Source organism: Citrus clementina, unplaced genomic scaffold (assembly GCF_000493195.1).
Source record: "Citrus clementina cultivar Clemenules unplaced genomic scaffold, Citrus_clementina_v1.0 scaffold_1, whole genome shotgun sequence".
Taxonomy (NCBI): Eukaryota; Viridiplantae; Streptophyta; class Magnoliopsida; order Sapindales; family Rutaceae; genus Citrus; species Citrus x clementina.
This window is the reverse complement of record NW_006263303.1, coordinates 23,129,130-23,145,079: the sequence shown is the minus strand read 5'-3', so window position 1 is coordinate 23,145,079 and position 15,950 is coordinate 23,129,130. Positions and strand designations below refer to the sequence as shown.

The following is a 15,950-nucleotide window of genomic DNA, read 5'->3' as shown; positions in this document are numbered from 1 at the left end:
AGAGTGATTTTAATCTGTGTTCGTAGATTACATCTTTTGAATAATACTCTTATGTCTTTTTTTTTTTTTTATCTTTTTGAATATTATATACAATTTTGTTAATATTACAATTAGAAGTCTAAATGAATCAACTTTAATTAGCCCAACGCAATTAATGCCGTCAAAATATTGACTTGAAAATAAAAAAAATGTATGTCGTTGTTTATATTTATGGCACACTATACGATCTCTAGAGCACATATTAATGTAATCTACTTAAAACAAGAAAACATAAATTTAAATGTCATTAAGATAGAATAGATCTCCTTTAACAAACAGGAAAATAAAATCTTCACAACTCTTCTCAAAGTATTAGGCATGACGAGATTTTTGACTCGACGTTATGATACAAAGTAGTTTCAATCGTAATTGCAATAGCAAATATGCACGCCGGCACAACATTGAGGTCTTATCATAAGATTAGGTTCATGTTTAGCCAAATACAAGTTCTTTTCTTTCTTTTTATTATTATTATTATTATTATTATTATTTAAATGACAATTCATTTGATATCAATTTGTGGACTTAAGCATAGCTGTTCATTTAATTCACTCAACTTAACATGGTGTACAACTTGGTATCAACCATTTACCAAATGGGATATGTTATTGGGTGCCAACCCAACCGGATACTATAACTAATTAAAAGTCTACGTAAAGTAGTTATTGAATTTTATTGATAGTTTTAGAAGTATTTAATATCAAAAGTGACATTTATAAGAAATAATAAATATGGATGTTATACAATATAAATGCGATGATTTAAGGATGAGTTTCGTATACTATGATTTATGAGATAATGATTTTTCGTTGTGCGAAAGAAAATAGTGGCGAGGCTAGCATTGTTTTATGGGGTGGGCTATTAGATTTATTTTTATTTTTTTATAAGTATTAATAAAGTTAAATTTATAAATTATACTTAACTTTTTCTTTAAAAAAAAAAAAAAGCTTACCCGGGCTGTAGCCCGGGTTAGTCCACTCTTACCTTCGTCCAATAATCATATAGACATCAAAGAAAAAACGATTGAGTGTTTAAAAATAACAAATATATTATCAATAAATTTTATTGTGCAAGTGTTGAAGAAATTCTTACGTGGGTTAATTGAGACATGAAAAACTATTATTATTGAAAAATTCTGTGACATCAAAGATGTGAAAGATTAATTTGGTATCAACCAATTTTATTTTTTTTTTCTTGGGGGGCTAACTTTTTGGGTTATATCTTCGACATGGCATGCACCATATGTTGCCCGGAAAGCCAACAATGATGAGGTGAAAAATGTGACGCAAATGCTAGCCATTCATTAGCTAAGCACAAAAAGGATTGATCTTGACAATTTTCGAAAATAGGACCATGCTTGCATACATGCTCCGTTGTGCTCGGATTAATTAATAAATTGATTCAAAATTGATCTTAATATATTCTATAGATTTGTTATTGTATCTTGTAATCCCGGTTTGATTGGCTAGATGGTGAAATTTTATAACCTATGTAAATAATTATTAAACTATTTCATCATTCCACTCAATAAATGAATATCTCGTTACTTTAAATTAAGGAAGTGTGACATTACCAAAATAAAATAAATACAACTACAATAATATAGAACACGTACTATTTGCCCATACAAAGAGACAAGTACTTTTTTTTTTTGAGTTTAATATTCTTAAATTATTATATTACAATTTACTAACAAATATATTACAATCAAGAATCTATCCGAAGTCTAACTTCATACAACTATGATTATAGAAGGATAACTGTTGAAAATCTAAAACCATATGATTATAACATAACTTGAATTTATGAAGAGTCTAAATTCATGTAAATACTATTATGATATATGTTTCGACAATCTGAATTCATACATTTGTCTACCGAACATATCTTTGAAAATTAAACTAAATACATACGAAGTTAACCTTCTATTTATAAAGACAAACTCAAACACATTTCCCCTCGTATGGAGGGGAGCAATGAATCAAATATAATGACAACAAATTAGGGTTTATGAACATGCGAATAAACAATAAGTAAAGTATGTGTGTCGAGAGATGAAAAATAGCCGCTCATTAACTTGATTGAGACGGTAAGCTTCTTAAAGTTAGAATGAATAGCTACTTCGCTGTCTTGGATGGATTTTATACTATCCACTGAAAGGGACTGATTATGCAAATATAGTATATAATCTACAACAATGACAGCCATTAAAGCATTTTTAATTGCTGATGGCTCTTTTTTTTTTTTTAATTATTAATTATTTTGGATGAAAAACAACAAGGGTAGGCGCAATCACGTTATTTAATATTCAAAACATCTTCATTCATTTAAATTGTTCTTTTTTCGAATTCAAAATATTCACACTCTTTTAAATAAGATTGATGGAGGCCGAATAATGCTAAAATATGCAATTTAACGTTTCCTCATAAGTTTTACCTACCAAATAATGAAATTATAAAATATTTAAGACAACAAAGCAATAACTTAATTTTAATTCTTTAACGTGATGAATTCTCAATTAGAATTAACTAAGATCTGGTTTAGTATTAAGGTTGGGTAGTTGTAATTAACATTGACCACTATAGTTTGGAAACTTAGAGTACTATTTGTTTTTTGTTTGAAATCAAAATGGGACTGAATTTTTCTTAAGTTTAAATGGGTCTAAATATAAATGTTTGAATGACATGTTTACTTTTGTTTTTTTAATATATGAATAAATGACATCTTGTTTGTCTTCAACTCTTCATATTATCATTCATATATATATAATCTTAAACATAGTTATTGGACATTTATATATTTGTAAATAAAAAAAGATTTTATACTTTAGGAAATAAATATATTTAATAAAAAAAATTTAGAATATAATATTTACTTCTTATTCAGATCTTTCTTTATTAAGATAAAAGTCACAAAGTTTACTTTTTTTTTTTATTCAGATGTAAATATCTAAAAATCATACATAAATTACAAAAAACAAACAAACAAATTTTTTTAAAAAAACATGAAATTAATAAAGTTTCAGACTTCAAACATTTAACAAGTCCTAAGTTGTTTTTATACATCACTTGTAGATGAAAACATTTATATCTTTACTATCTTTATCAAAATTATTATTTAAAAACCATACTCACTACATAATAACTTTTACTTCATCTGTGTATATATGTGTGTGTATTACTATAATTATAATTTAAAAAGACTTAAGACTTATGACTAAATAAGACTTAAGACTAGCCTCATTGATTATGCATGAGACCGATTCAAAAGTACAAAACTTTTGATTTCCGATATTTTTAATCACTCTCACATGTACCATTCTCTTTTGATTTAATACAATATGATATCTTTCAAAAAAAGAAAAATAAATAAATAAAAAACATATACTCAATTTTATAATTAATAATTGCTTTACATGCATGAAGAAAAAAACGGACCTACTTTAAAACAAATGAGATATTATAATGAAAGAGACAAGAAAGAAAGAAACATGGATTAGTTTAATTTGGTGGCTATGGATTGCATTATGACCCACCATAAAAAAAAAATTCTTTTTTTCTTATTTCTTCAAATTATGAAGATAATGACATGACAATTATAACTACATTACACTCTTATCTCTATAGTGAAAAATTATTTAATTATAAGCTTCTTATTTTGAATTTTAGACGATACCGATCACATTAATCATGACATTGCCATGGTAAGTAAGCTTTACTTTCAATAAAGTTTGCTAGACAAAGCATTAAAATGCTAGCAATTTTGAAATTAATAATTTGTACTATTCACAAAACTTCAATTAAATTAATTGAATCTACCTTTGCCTCATGCAATGATGGTCATAGTTTTCATAGCTTGATGGACAAAAGTTATGGTGGGATAATCATTATGAAGTTGGAAGAAAGTTGAGAAAGACCCACCTTAGAATAAGCGAAAATACTAATTTAAATTTAATTAATCGAGGTATTCTCTATACCAACTACTTAACATTCCTGAGGGGATAATTTAGGATTTAAATTTATTTTCGATGTGTGTCGAGAATAATTTTTTTTTTATTGAGTAGATATTTTAAAATTGAGTTTCAATTATAGTACATCAAATTCTACACTCATAGGACTATATATAACATGTGCAAATTAAGTAAAATAATCATGAACACAGCTATGTTTATAATTAGCTATGATATTTTATATAATAAAAAAATTAAAGGGATTAGTATTTTAAGTAAAACTAAATTTTACTAGAGAAGAGCTAAACAATTAAAAGAGAAAAGCCCTAATAAAGAGGCGGAGATAATGATAATCATAACGGAATCCCCCGCTTAATCATCTCTAATCATATCTATAAATCTGATTAATTTAAATATCATCACTTACCCTTTAATCTCTCCCTCCTTAGATCCTTTGACCGGTAGAACTCCAGCCATTGAGCCGGTTGATCCGGTCACCTCCTTCCCACGTAAGCTTCTCATTTACCATAGTTGACCACACACCTTATCCAATTACCAATTTATCCTCCTCTCACTTTCCCCATTTTTAAGTATGGATAATTATAAAAATCATTCACAAATTACTTTATTTCTGGGAAATGTTGGAATATTAAAATATCTCATAATATTTCAAATATTTTTTATTTGATTTAAAGCCGTTTAACTAAATCACTAGATTGTGAATCTAACCATTCAATTTTTTTTTAAATAACAATAACGAGTTAAAAAATTAAATAAATAACATTACGAGCCAGTAATACAATTCTTTTTTGAATATTTAATATTGATGATACCTCAATTATGAGTAATGATTGATAAGCTTACAAAATTGAGATACAAATTTTACGCACAATTTATAAATAAATCATTCGCCTCAATTAAATAATATGTCATTGCTATTTGAGTTAAATTAAATATTATAATGTGTAGAATATAATATTTTATTATTTGATAAGTTATAATTATTTTTAGAAATGCTTGTATTTTAAAAGGGAACAAAAATGAACTTTAAAAAAAAATATGGTCCCACTAACAAATAGGAAAAAAAATAAAAGAAAATGGGGCCGCATGATGCCAGTGGGCTTGTCATCTAACGGTGCTTAATCCATCATATTAATCAAATTGGCGTTCTTCCAATAAAAATACAATGAAATTAGTGTCTTTTTTTGTTGTCTTTATTTGAGCTTTGTGCACAAAACAAAATAAGTTGCATACTTCGACAGAGCTTTTGCATGCTTTCAATGTGTCTGTCCTCCTCACCCCTTGAGATCTTGTTCATTGTCAAAATCGAGGATGATCAAACGGCGCACATTTTAGCAGGATTATCTCCTCAAATAACCCAAAAAAAAAAGAAGAAAAAATCTACTCAAATGCGTAGTGCGAAGTTTCAAATTTAGAACATTGTTTTTTTCCGAATTATATTAATTTTTTTAAAATAAAAAAAGCGGGTTGTTGGTTACTTTTGTACTTGAATTTAAAAGGTTAATGATGTCATTTCAGTTTTAAACAGTTATCACTAAACTCCAAAATTAAGCAAAATATATTGCCTTAATTAATTATCTCTTATTATTGGAAAATCTAGCTGTAATATTTTAAAAATAGTAAAAAGAAAATAGCAAAAATATGAACTCTATAGGTGTGTTTACTGACAGGAGCAGTAAATACAATTATTTAAACCCCTTCAAAATATTTTACCTTTTTTTTTTAAATTTAAAATTAGAATGGGTTTCTTCGTTCAATGATTATATAAAAAACTGAATGGTTATTCTACAAACGAAGTGAAGGGCAGTGTCTGCTTTTAAAAAGCAACATGATCTTGTCAGTTTGCTTTCTGAAATTAACATGATGTTTCCTCTTCAGATAATTGAAAGCATGGGAGAAAAAAAGCAAACACCTACATAGATATAGATTTTTAATAAACATGGTGTTTCCTTGTTACAAAGTACTTCTGACTTAAGTGCTTTTGCAACTGCAACTTGAGACAGAAAGATTTGGTGGGTATGTTGGATCTCTCTTCAGTTTTCTTGTCAGTTAATGATGGTTTATCTTTTCTTTTCGGAGAGTGAGGTGTTTATATTCTTCGTGTATGATGAGACTTGTTCAGAGGCACTTCTTTTTGTTCAAAAAGATGTGTTTTTCATGCAGGTTTCTGCAAATAAGACTCAAGATATGAATTTTTTTTTTCAGTCTTTGACAACTATTTGCAGGCCTTTAACTATGAGAGGAAAAGGGTTGTTAAGTTTGTGAGAAATTACAACTCTTCAACGCTTGAGTCGCAGTTCAAAAACTTCAAAGGGGTTTCGTTCTCTAGCATAAATGCTTTTTCTTGTCTTTATAGAGTTTCTTCGGAAGTGCTTTTTTGTTCTGTTTGTTGCTTGCTTTTTGTTCTTCTCTGTATAAACTGTATCCCACCATAGGAGGAAAAATAAAGTATTGTGTTTTTTTTTTTTAGTTATGTGTTTGTTTGGAAACAAAAGATTTCTTTTTTATTTCTGCAGCAAGTGTATTTGCAATTATTTTTGTTGTGTGTTTGGTTGGAAACAAAAGTTCAATATGTATTTGCAATTATTTTTCCAGATTTAGGAAAAAGGTTCATTTCAGGCTCTGCCAGACTGGCGGTCTTCTATTGCAATGATTGCAGCTTTTTCTTTACACATATCCTTTTATAGAAAAGAAGAAAATGGAAATAAATATAAGAGAAAATTTTGTGGGTATTTTTCCCCTTTTATTGGTCTCATATATTGTAGATTCCTAGGGTAGTTTCTTCATCCTTAAGAAACATGACTTTTTTTTTTCCCTTTTGTTTGGTTCAGTTATGTATGAAGATCTGCAACTCTTTCTTACTTATGAGGCCTTAGATTCTGCGACTTTTTGGTTGTGATTTCTAAGATTTTTATATTGTTATATAGCACTTCTGTAAAAACTTTGCTTGTTGATGGTAGTATAATAATCTAATAATTTTATTTTGGTTGATTAGACATATACTGTAAATGCAACATGGATTTTTCAGAGTCAACAAGAATTGTGTTCAATAGAATCAAGAAATTGGACCCAGAGAATGTTACAAAGATTATTGGGTACCTTCTCTTGCAAGAGCAAGAAATGATTCATCTGGCTATGAGTCCTGATGTGGTAATTCAGGAAGTTGTTTACAAGGCCAAAGCTGAGCTTCAGCAATTGGCTATGAAATCAGCTTCATCTCCAATTTCTCCTTCCATGAACTCGCCTGTGAATGAGGTCTCCTTTCAGTTCAATCCCTTTTCATCTAGGCCTCCAGTGTCACCAGCAGGCTGTAGAGTCCCATCTTACTGGGATCACCAAGTCACTAACAAGAACAACTCAGATTTCGTGGCATTAGGATATTCGGATTCTATCAATGAACTTCAAAGTCAAACTCAATTCTTGAGTTTAGAGGATCAGATGGAGCATGTCAATTTGGGGAATACAGGATTTTCAAGTGATTGTTACTACTCTGATGCTGCTTTGAGTAATTTAGGTGCAAGAGCTGGTCGTCGATATCAAAGCCTTAATGCTGAACTTCCTGTGAAGACATGTCACTACTTCAATAAGGGTTTCTGTAAGCATGGAAGCAACTGTAGGTACTATCATGGACTAGTCTCTGAGAGCTTCACTCAAATGTTTGGTCAAACTTCACCAGATGGTTTTAATGATGACCATCTTTTCTCACCTGGGTCACTTGAGAAGTTAGAGTTGGAAATCATTGAGCTTCTGAAAGCAAGAAGAGGAAATCCTATTTCAATTGCTTCTCTGCCAATGTTGTATTATGAGAAGTATGGGAAAGTTCTTCAAGCAGGCGGTTATCTTACCGAGAGCCAGAGGCATGGTAAAGCTGGTTACAGTTTGACCAAGCTTCTAGCTAGACTGAAGAACAGTGTCCGGTTGATCGACAGGTGCGTACTGTGTTGTATTCTATCCAGTGATTTGTGTCCGATGAAAATTTTATGTATCAGAGTCTAAAATGCATTTTTCATCAATGAATTTCAGACCTCATGGGCAACATGCAGTGATTTTGGCTGAAGATGCACCAAAATACTTGGAGAATCGGAATGAGCGAAGTGATCCTGGTCCAATTGTTACTGGATCCCGGCAGATATATCTAACCTTTCCAGCTGAGAGCACTTTTACAGAAGATGATGTCTCCAACTACTTCAAGTAATTTTCTTGCAATTCGTTACATCTAATTTTCACTCTTAAAACTTTTTCTTCTCTTATTGTGATGCGGTTGCTCTGCAGCACCTATGGACCTGTTGACGATGTAAGAATTCCATGCCAACAGAAACGGATGTTTGGATTTGTAACCTTTGCCAGTGCAGATACTGTGAAAATGATTTTGGCAAAGGGAAATCCTCATTTTGTTTGTGGGGCTCGGGTTCTCGTGAAACCTTACCGGGAGAAATCCAAGCTTGTTGATAGGTAAATATAATTTCTGATCTTAACTTTTAGCAATTTATAAAATGCAGGGAAAAAAAAGTTTAGAACCAAGTGAAATTTATATATTTCTCAAGTTATGCACTGGTGGTGCAATAGGTATAATTATTTATTGATCATTCAGCAGAAATATTTCTCCCATACTTAAACTGTTTAGCTCAGCTTTTTATCTTTTTATCTCTCATTTCCTGCATTTTTGAACCACTGGTGCGTCTGGCTTTACAAGCTACAACCATTACATGTGTGCCATTACCAATGACAGCTTCATAGATTTTGTTGTTGTAGCTCACTGTTCAATAATATTGATTACTACAACTCCTGTTTCTTCATATGGAATTTTATGTTAATGCAGGAAGTACCAAGAGAGAATGGAGTCGCCAATGTATTTTTCTCCGCAGTATGTTGATATGGATTCTGATCTTCACTCATGTAAGTAGGTTCTTTTAGAATTTGATGATTGGAAATGGAACTTTAGCAGATTTCTACTATTTGGCGGTCTTGTATTGAAATTGAACCGAAGCACCTCACTTCTCTTCATATCTCATTTGAATTTTCATTTTAGGACTGGATTTTTATCATTCTGAATGGCATGGACAAAATAATTTATTTTTTATGACTAATCTAAATATTATTTCTGCCCCACTTTTGTGATTTAAAAAAAGTGGATTAAGTCATTTGGTGTTGCCTTCTTTGTTCATTCAACTGGTTTCTTGAATGAATCGTGTTTTTACAGAAATCACACTTATGCCATCTATCTCTTCTCTCAGTTTCACGAGGATGCGAAACTTCTAGGTTTATCAGGAAGCAGCTTTTGGAAGAGCAGGAACAGGCCTTTGAACTTGAGAGGAGGCGTCTTGCAGAGCTTCAATTAGTCCGAAAACCTATGCCCAATCCACCATATTTTGGCGGCTACATGGATGGCTTGAAAATCTCAGAAGGTCTACAACTGTTCTGAATGCTTATTTGAATAGTCTGTATACATTTTTCTTGTTTTCTTTTTCTTTATCCATTTTTCTCCTTTAATATGTTTTTAGTTCTCAATGCAGACCGTCTCAATTTTCCATCAGCAGAGCGTATCGATTATCTGATTGGAGTTTTGAACAACGGCTCAACCACTGGTGATAGAGTAAAGCATGTGGAGACCAATTACACTGACCAGGAAAGGTATGGTAGTAATTAACATTTCCGTTTTTATGATTAGCGAAATATTTTCCCCATCCCACTTTCTTTCAAACTTGAAGACTACTTCCTCTTGTAAAGATTTACTTAATAGTGTTTGCATTGCAATCCTCATTCCAAATAATTTTCCTTCCAAATTTTTCCTTGCATTCTGACGTTTTCAATTTTTCCTAGCAGTGAAGGTCTTAATCTCCCTGATAGCCCATTTGCTAATCCAATAGCTAGCGGCATTTCTACTGTCACATAGGTTCAGCAACACAGAAGAACTATAGAGTTAGAGTTATGGCTCAAATGCAACATCTTACGGTTTGATACATAAACAGCTTCTTTTTTTTTTCCCTTTGTTTGTCACTGGAAAGTTCTCCAAAGTACATACAGGCTCTAGAAGATAACACTTGAAGCCTCGGACGTTGAAAGATGTAGCAAAGAAGAACATGATACTTAGATTACATGAAGGTCTTTCTACAGGTTTTTTTTTCCTTTTTTAAATTAATCACAGAAAGAAGGCTATGGAATGTTTAGAAGAGAGGATTTGATAATATAGTCTTTAGTAGAACGAAAGAACTAGGGTATGAGTAGTGTTGGGATGAGTTCAAATGTTTACAATCTCTGTTAACATTGAATAATAGATGCTAGTAACTTTTAACAAAAGGGTAGATAGCAGTTTATTCTGTTTATAAATTGTTGCTAGTTTCTGTAAATTTTCACTCTCTTATAGAGGCATCGTTGGCTTTCATATTAAGTTAAAATTGCATATTCGTTTTTGTCTTTTTGTTTTAGCAGTTAATGCTTTTACACATGACAGTGCTGAGATTAAAGAGAACAGTGAGATTGAAGTTTCGATCTTCTGTGATATGGGGACAATGGGGACATTGAGTTTTATGCATTTGTTGAGCATCAGAACCAAGACATGAAACTTTGGATCTGAAGAGATTATGGTTTTCTCGTGATCTGATTTTATACTAAGAAAAATTCTAATGGTGCTTGGTGGTTAAGAAATAAAAAATAGGAAAGTTGATTCTATCCATACACAGGACAAGCACATGAAATAATTTTTTTAGAAACTCAAAAAAATTTAGATGAAGATCCTAATCCGCAGACAGAATGTGAATATATAGAGAGATTGAAGACTAATGATGACTCAAGCTTGTACCCTCATTTTTTGTGGTTCTGATGCTTGTTGGGGCAATCAACAAATGCATGGTACTGACATCAGGTCAATATCTCATCAAAATCAAACTTGTTACAAGACACGAGCAAAGTGCAATTGTGTTTCCACAAGTGACAAAAATATAAAGGTCACCATCGTAGTAAGTTTTGAACTTGTAATCAAATCAACATCATGGGGAAAAAAACGACCCGCATCGTTGAACTTTGTCTCTTTCATTATCCCTTCCTGTTGGATTACACATTTATAAGCGGACCGTAAAATTGACACCACCTTGCCAAAACTTCAACTTGTTGGCTGATTTGACAACATCAACCAGTAAAATCACGATTTTCAGATAATAATGGACTGTTAAAAGAGCAGCTGAGAGAGACCTGGCAACCAACGCATCAACTAAACTATAAAGGTTTCTTCAAGGCGTGTCTCGTAAACATATTTGGAAAAAAAGGAAATGTGATCCAGATAGTGCAGAACAATAAAAAGACAGGACTAGAAAGATTTGTTTTCCGAAAAGATAAAGAGAATATGACAGTAAATTACCAATTCAGACCTGTCTTTTGGGCACGTAAAGAGAGAAGTAACTTAAATATGATAATAACATCCACTTACAACAAGGGAAAGAACAATGATAAATCAGCCTTATATTATAATAATATAATATTATTATTCTACTCTTTATGCAAAGGTTTCATGTTTCAAGCTTCACAATGCACTTCATCACCATAAACAAACAGATAGAAAAGAGATGATCAATAAACAACATGAATGAACAACATACATTTATGACCAAGTCAAGGGCACAACTTGAAAGTGTGCCACAAGCCCTGTTTCCATAGAGAACCTAGTGACTGTTTATCAGCTCATTCCCAGATTACATCAATCATTATTTAAACCGAAGTTGAAATTTTCTATTATCAGTTTTGTCGAGTAAACAATCCATTATAATGAATCACACCAATTATTGGTGATGTATTAGGATTTAATGAGTAGGATAAAAGAGATCTTCACAGGAGACAACTTTTAGCATTTCTGCTGAGAATCCAACTCAACTGCCTTTTTCGATTGGCAGATTCCAAGGAACTTGAAACTGAAGCCAAAAGCACCTGAAGCAATCTGGATAGGGGTGCGTCGTGCAAGTAATGAACCAATGATGAAGCAATTGAGAATCTTTCTAGTGCTTTTTGTAACGCCAAATTCCGTAGTATTTAAATTATAGAAATTCGGCTTTTATTAGAAATCATATACAACTCCATAATCCTTATTAATAAGGATATTTGTTTTCAACTGAGTTTGGGGTAGGAAAAGTCAAACCAGTCTAAAACAATAAATTTATATTTGTGGGGGAGATGGGGTACCTCACTAGTTTATTGTGTGCAGTGCGGTGTATCTAATATTTGGGAGAGGTGAGAAAGGGAGAGAGAGTGGTAACAATGGTGAAAGGTTTAGAACTAAGAGATGTGTCCTTCGAAATGGGCTCCACGCCTGCAAAACAATGAAATAGAGGTTAAAGGTGAAGCCGGGGTACCTTGGCGTTCACACTCCGACACTCAAGTTAGCAAACTCAAGCTTTTATGGTAAAGAGAACTGGCTAGCCCTCTGTAAATTAGGGTTTAAGGTTGAAGAAAACCTATTTTTCGGAGTGTGAGTGTTAATGGTGAGTGAGAGCATGATGGAGAATGAAACCTAGACACCTTTATATATGGAGTACCTCAGCTGCCACGTGGCGTACCCTTTTTGGCTAACGTCCTTTTACCTCTTTATGATTTTTTTTTGGGCCATTATTTGCAAGTTCGCGGCGTATCTCATCTTTTGGAAACGTGGGGCGCGCTGGCGAGTGGTCCAGGGTACCTCTGCAGTAGCTGTCGGGTAGGCGGCTGGGGACCACTGTGCTTGGGACAATGTCCTTCACTTTTGGCAGAGGTAGCAGGCGACTGTCCCCCCCTTTTGATACGACGTTCTTGATTCCTAATTCTGACAAAATTAAATAATATCTTTTAGGAGGCGGAGACGTTTCTCATGGCGGATATTTTTGGTGAATTCTCTTGCATCCGCTTTGCCGGGTACCTCGAGTTACGTGGGGTACCCCCTATTACGCGGGGTACCCCTATTTGCATGGGGTACCTCTATTCGTATGGGGTACCTCATATTATATGGGGTACCTCTATTTGTGTGGGATACCTCTAATTGTGCAGGGTACCTCTATTTATACGGGGTACCTCAAGTCATGCCAGGCACCTCGGGTTGTGCAGGGTACCTCCGATTGTGCTGAAATCATTCCATTGGTTGACACGTGGCGCTCTATTGCCTATCTTATTTTTCTCTCAAACAACATTCCCCTAGTTTCTTTTTGACGAGAAGTATTGGAGGCAAAAGAAACTCATTGTATGGGCGACACGTGGCGACACGGCTGGACCGGAGGATACCTTGCTTAGCTTCTTCGCTAGACTAAACTTTGAGTGCTTCGAACTAAAAATCTTCTCTTTGTCTTTTCCTTTTTCCGCTTTTTTTTTTGACGATGAGAACGAACAGTTGTCTTCATGTCTCTCTCCTTTTTCTTGGGAAGTGGCAGCCGTCTGACATGTAGTTTGAATTTTAAAAATACCAATCTCACATAAACATCCCCGAATTCCTTTCTTGGGCAGCGTGTTTTGTCAGGTTGAATTAAAACTCCTGACGTGTGTCAATCTTCTCTCGTTTACTTTGAAAATCCCCAAACGATCTCCAAAAATTTGATTATTTCCAATAGCCTTTTTCTTTTATAATTTTGTCTCCTCTTCTAACTACATCAACTTTATTACAGGTAAAAAAAAAATTTCTTTACTTTTTTTTTTTAGTCTCGTTCATCTTCCCTAGACTTTATTTTCTCTTTACTCTTTTTCTTTTATCTCATTCCTCTTCCGTTTTCTTTCTTTCCCGTTTTCTTTCTCCATTTTCTTCCTCATGTTTCTTCTTCCTTTTCTTTCTTTCTTCTTTCTTCTCTCAGCCAGCGTTCTTTTCGAGTGTTTTCCGGGGTGTTTTCTCAGCTGCTGCAGTGGTGGTTTCGGTTCCAGATCTGATTGGCTCAACGCGGTTTTTCAGCGGCTCACGGCGAGATCCAAACCGGCGGTAGCGCGGTAATCCTCTCCCTTCCTTGTTTCCTCATTTTTCTCTTACTTCCTCTCTCATCTTTCTCCTTCTCTCTCTCTTCTTTCTCTCCTTTTTGCGATTTCCAACGTCGGATTTGATGGTTGCGGCCATGGCAGTTGGTTCTTCTTGGTGGCTGCAGCTTCTCGGTTTTCTCTTTTTTTTTTTTGGCCGGCATTCTTCTTAGAGTTTTCCGGCGTTTTGGTGGCCGCAACTGCAGTGGTTAGCATCGGTTTGGTGGCTGCTGTTCCCTCCCGCGTCGGTTTGCTGCAGCTTCTCCATTTTCTTTTATTTGCTTCTCTTTTTTTTTCTTTTGGCCGGCGCTCTCCCTTGGTGGTTTCCGGCGTTCTTTTTGCGATCTCCGTCGTCGGTTCTCGGTGGTTGCCGCCATGGCAGCCGGCGTTGGTTCTTGGTTGCAGCCCTTCGTTCTTCATTTTATTTATTTACTTATTTATAAATAAGTACATATATTTAAGTTTATTTTTATTTTTATATTTGTATATTTTTACTCACTGTTTTTGGTTGCCTGTAGCTTTGTCTTGCCACGATTTTCAATCCCGATCTACTGAGTTGGTGAATCATAGGTATCCCTCCTCGTTTCTCCTCCTTTGGCGCATTTACAGTGGCGCTATTTTGCATACTCTGAGAAAAATTTATTTTTGGTTTTTGTTGTGTTTGTTTGTTTTTTTTTTTTTTTTGTTGGTTGATGTGTGGTGGGTGGTGCTTGGTATGAATATGTTGCTGTTTGGGAAACGTGTGGCTTGCTGGATGTGTTGTTGGGGGCTTGTGGATGTGTTGTTGGGGGAAAGTAGATGGGCAAGAAACACACGGTACCCCCGAGGAAGCGACGTAAAGTTGAGGCTAGTAGGGTTGACAGCCCTCCTGCGGGTTCCCCTTCGCACATCTCCATCAGCGAAGGGGATCGGTCCCCCCTAGTTCCTCTAGGAGTTGCAATTCTCGTTCTAAACCCTTTCCCCCTAGGAGTACCCCTCGAGTCAGCCCGCGCTTTCCTAGTAAACGGCCTACCCCCCATCCTCGAAAGAAGGGTAAGTCAACCAAGTCTAAGGTTCCAGCTCGTTCCTCGGACCAGCCTCCTAAATCTCCCCCTGCCACACCTTCAAAATCTAGCAACCCTTTTTCCCTAGGCATTAGGAGGGCTACTTTGGGGGACTTAGAACAAATTAGAGCCAAATACAATATTCCTCCGTCTGTCCAGCTTAGGGTACCCCATGTGGATGAGCGACCCGAGTGTCCAAAGTCTGATGAGATTGCTCTCCATATCGACATCTTCGATCTAGGACTCTGCCTGCCCCTCCAACCATTCTTTATGAAAATGTTTAGTTATTTGGGGGTAGCTCCTGGGCAGCTGTCCCTTCCAGGGTGGAGGACACTGTCGGGCTTACATGTGTTATGGTTGGAGGTCGTGAAGCGCGACATTTCTGTTCGGGAGTTGAGAGGCCTTTACCAATTCAAGAAGCCTAAGGGTCCCGGCATTGCTTACTTCTCCCCCTGGGATGATCATGGCTACATCGTTGAGGGAAACCCCGCCTTGAAGAAGAGTTACCGAAAGGGATGGTTCGTCGCTGAGAGTAGGTGGGGGACAGAGACTCTGAGTGAAAAGGGCAACCCCGTGGAGGTTCTCCATTCCTTCAATGTAGACTGTAAGTATCTCTCTTACTTACAATTATTTATCGTAATCTTTTACATGAATGTCTCGCTAACCTTGGGTTTTTCATTCTTTCGCAAGTGTGATATGGGCTAAAGGGTCATGCCCAGTTCAGGAGGTGGGGAGAGAGGTGAAGAAGTTTGTGGATAGGCTTCGAGGTGCACAGAGGGGTAGTGATGTGCTGGAGGAGAGCCGATTATGGAGAGCGGGGCTGATTGACCGAAGTCCTCCACCTGCTCCCGGGGTGACTCATATATGATTTGGGTGCCGAGGGGTACCCTATTATTATCCATGGGACTGGGATACCCCATTATCACCGCATCTTTATTTTGCTTTCT

General features: G+C 34.8%; 1 protein-coding gene across 2 annotated transcripts; it reads left to right on the top strand.

Moving 5' to 3' along the window:
• The first annotated feature begins 5,825 nt into the window (after positions 1-5,825).
• Positions 5,826-10,302, top strand: LOC18055286 (zinc finger CCCH domain-containing protein 18). 2 transcript variants are annotated; one of them, XM_006452469.2, is made up of 8 exons: positions 5,826-6,021; positions 7,005-7,938; positions 8,033-8,200; positions 8,282-8,461; positions 8,829-8,905; positions 9,244-9,414; positions 9,523-9,640; positions 9,833-10,302. In XM_006452469.2, the coding sequence occupies exons 2-8, from the start codon at positions 7,025-7,027 to the stop codon at positions 9,900-9,902; spliced, it is 1,698 nt and encodes a 565-aa protein (XP_006452532.1). In that variant the 5' UTR covers positions 5,826-6,021; positions 7,005-7,024; the 3' UTR covers positions 9,903-10,302. The 2 variants fall into 2 exon arrangements, with proteins under 2 accessions (XP_006452532.1, XP_006452535.1); XM_006452472.2 differs by having other exon boundaries at positions 5,826-6,025.
• Positions 10,303-15,950: the final 5,648 nt, after the last annotated feature.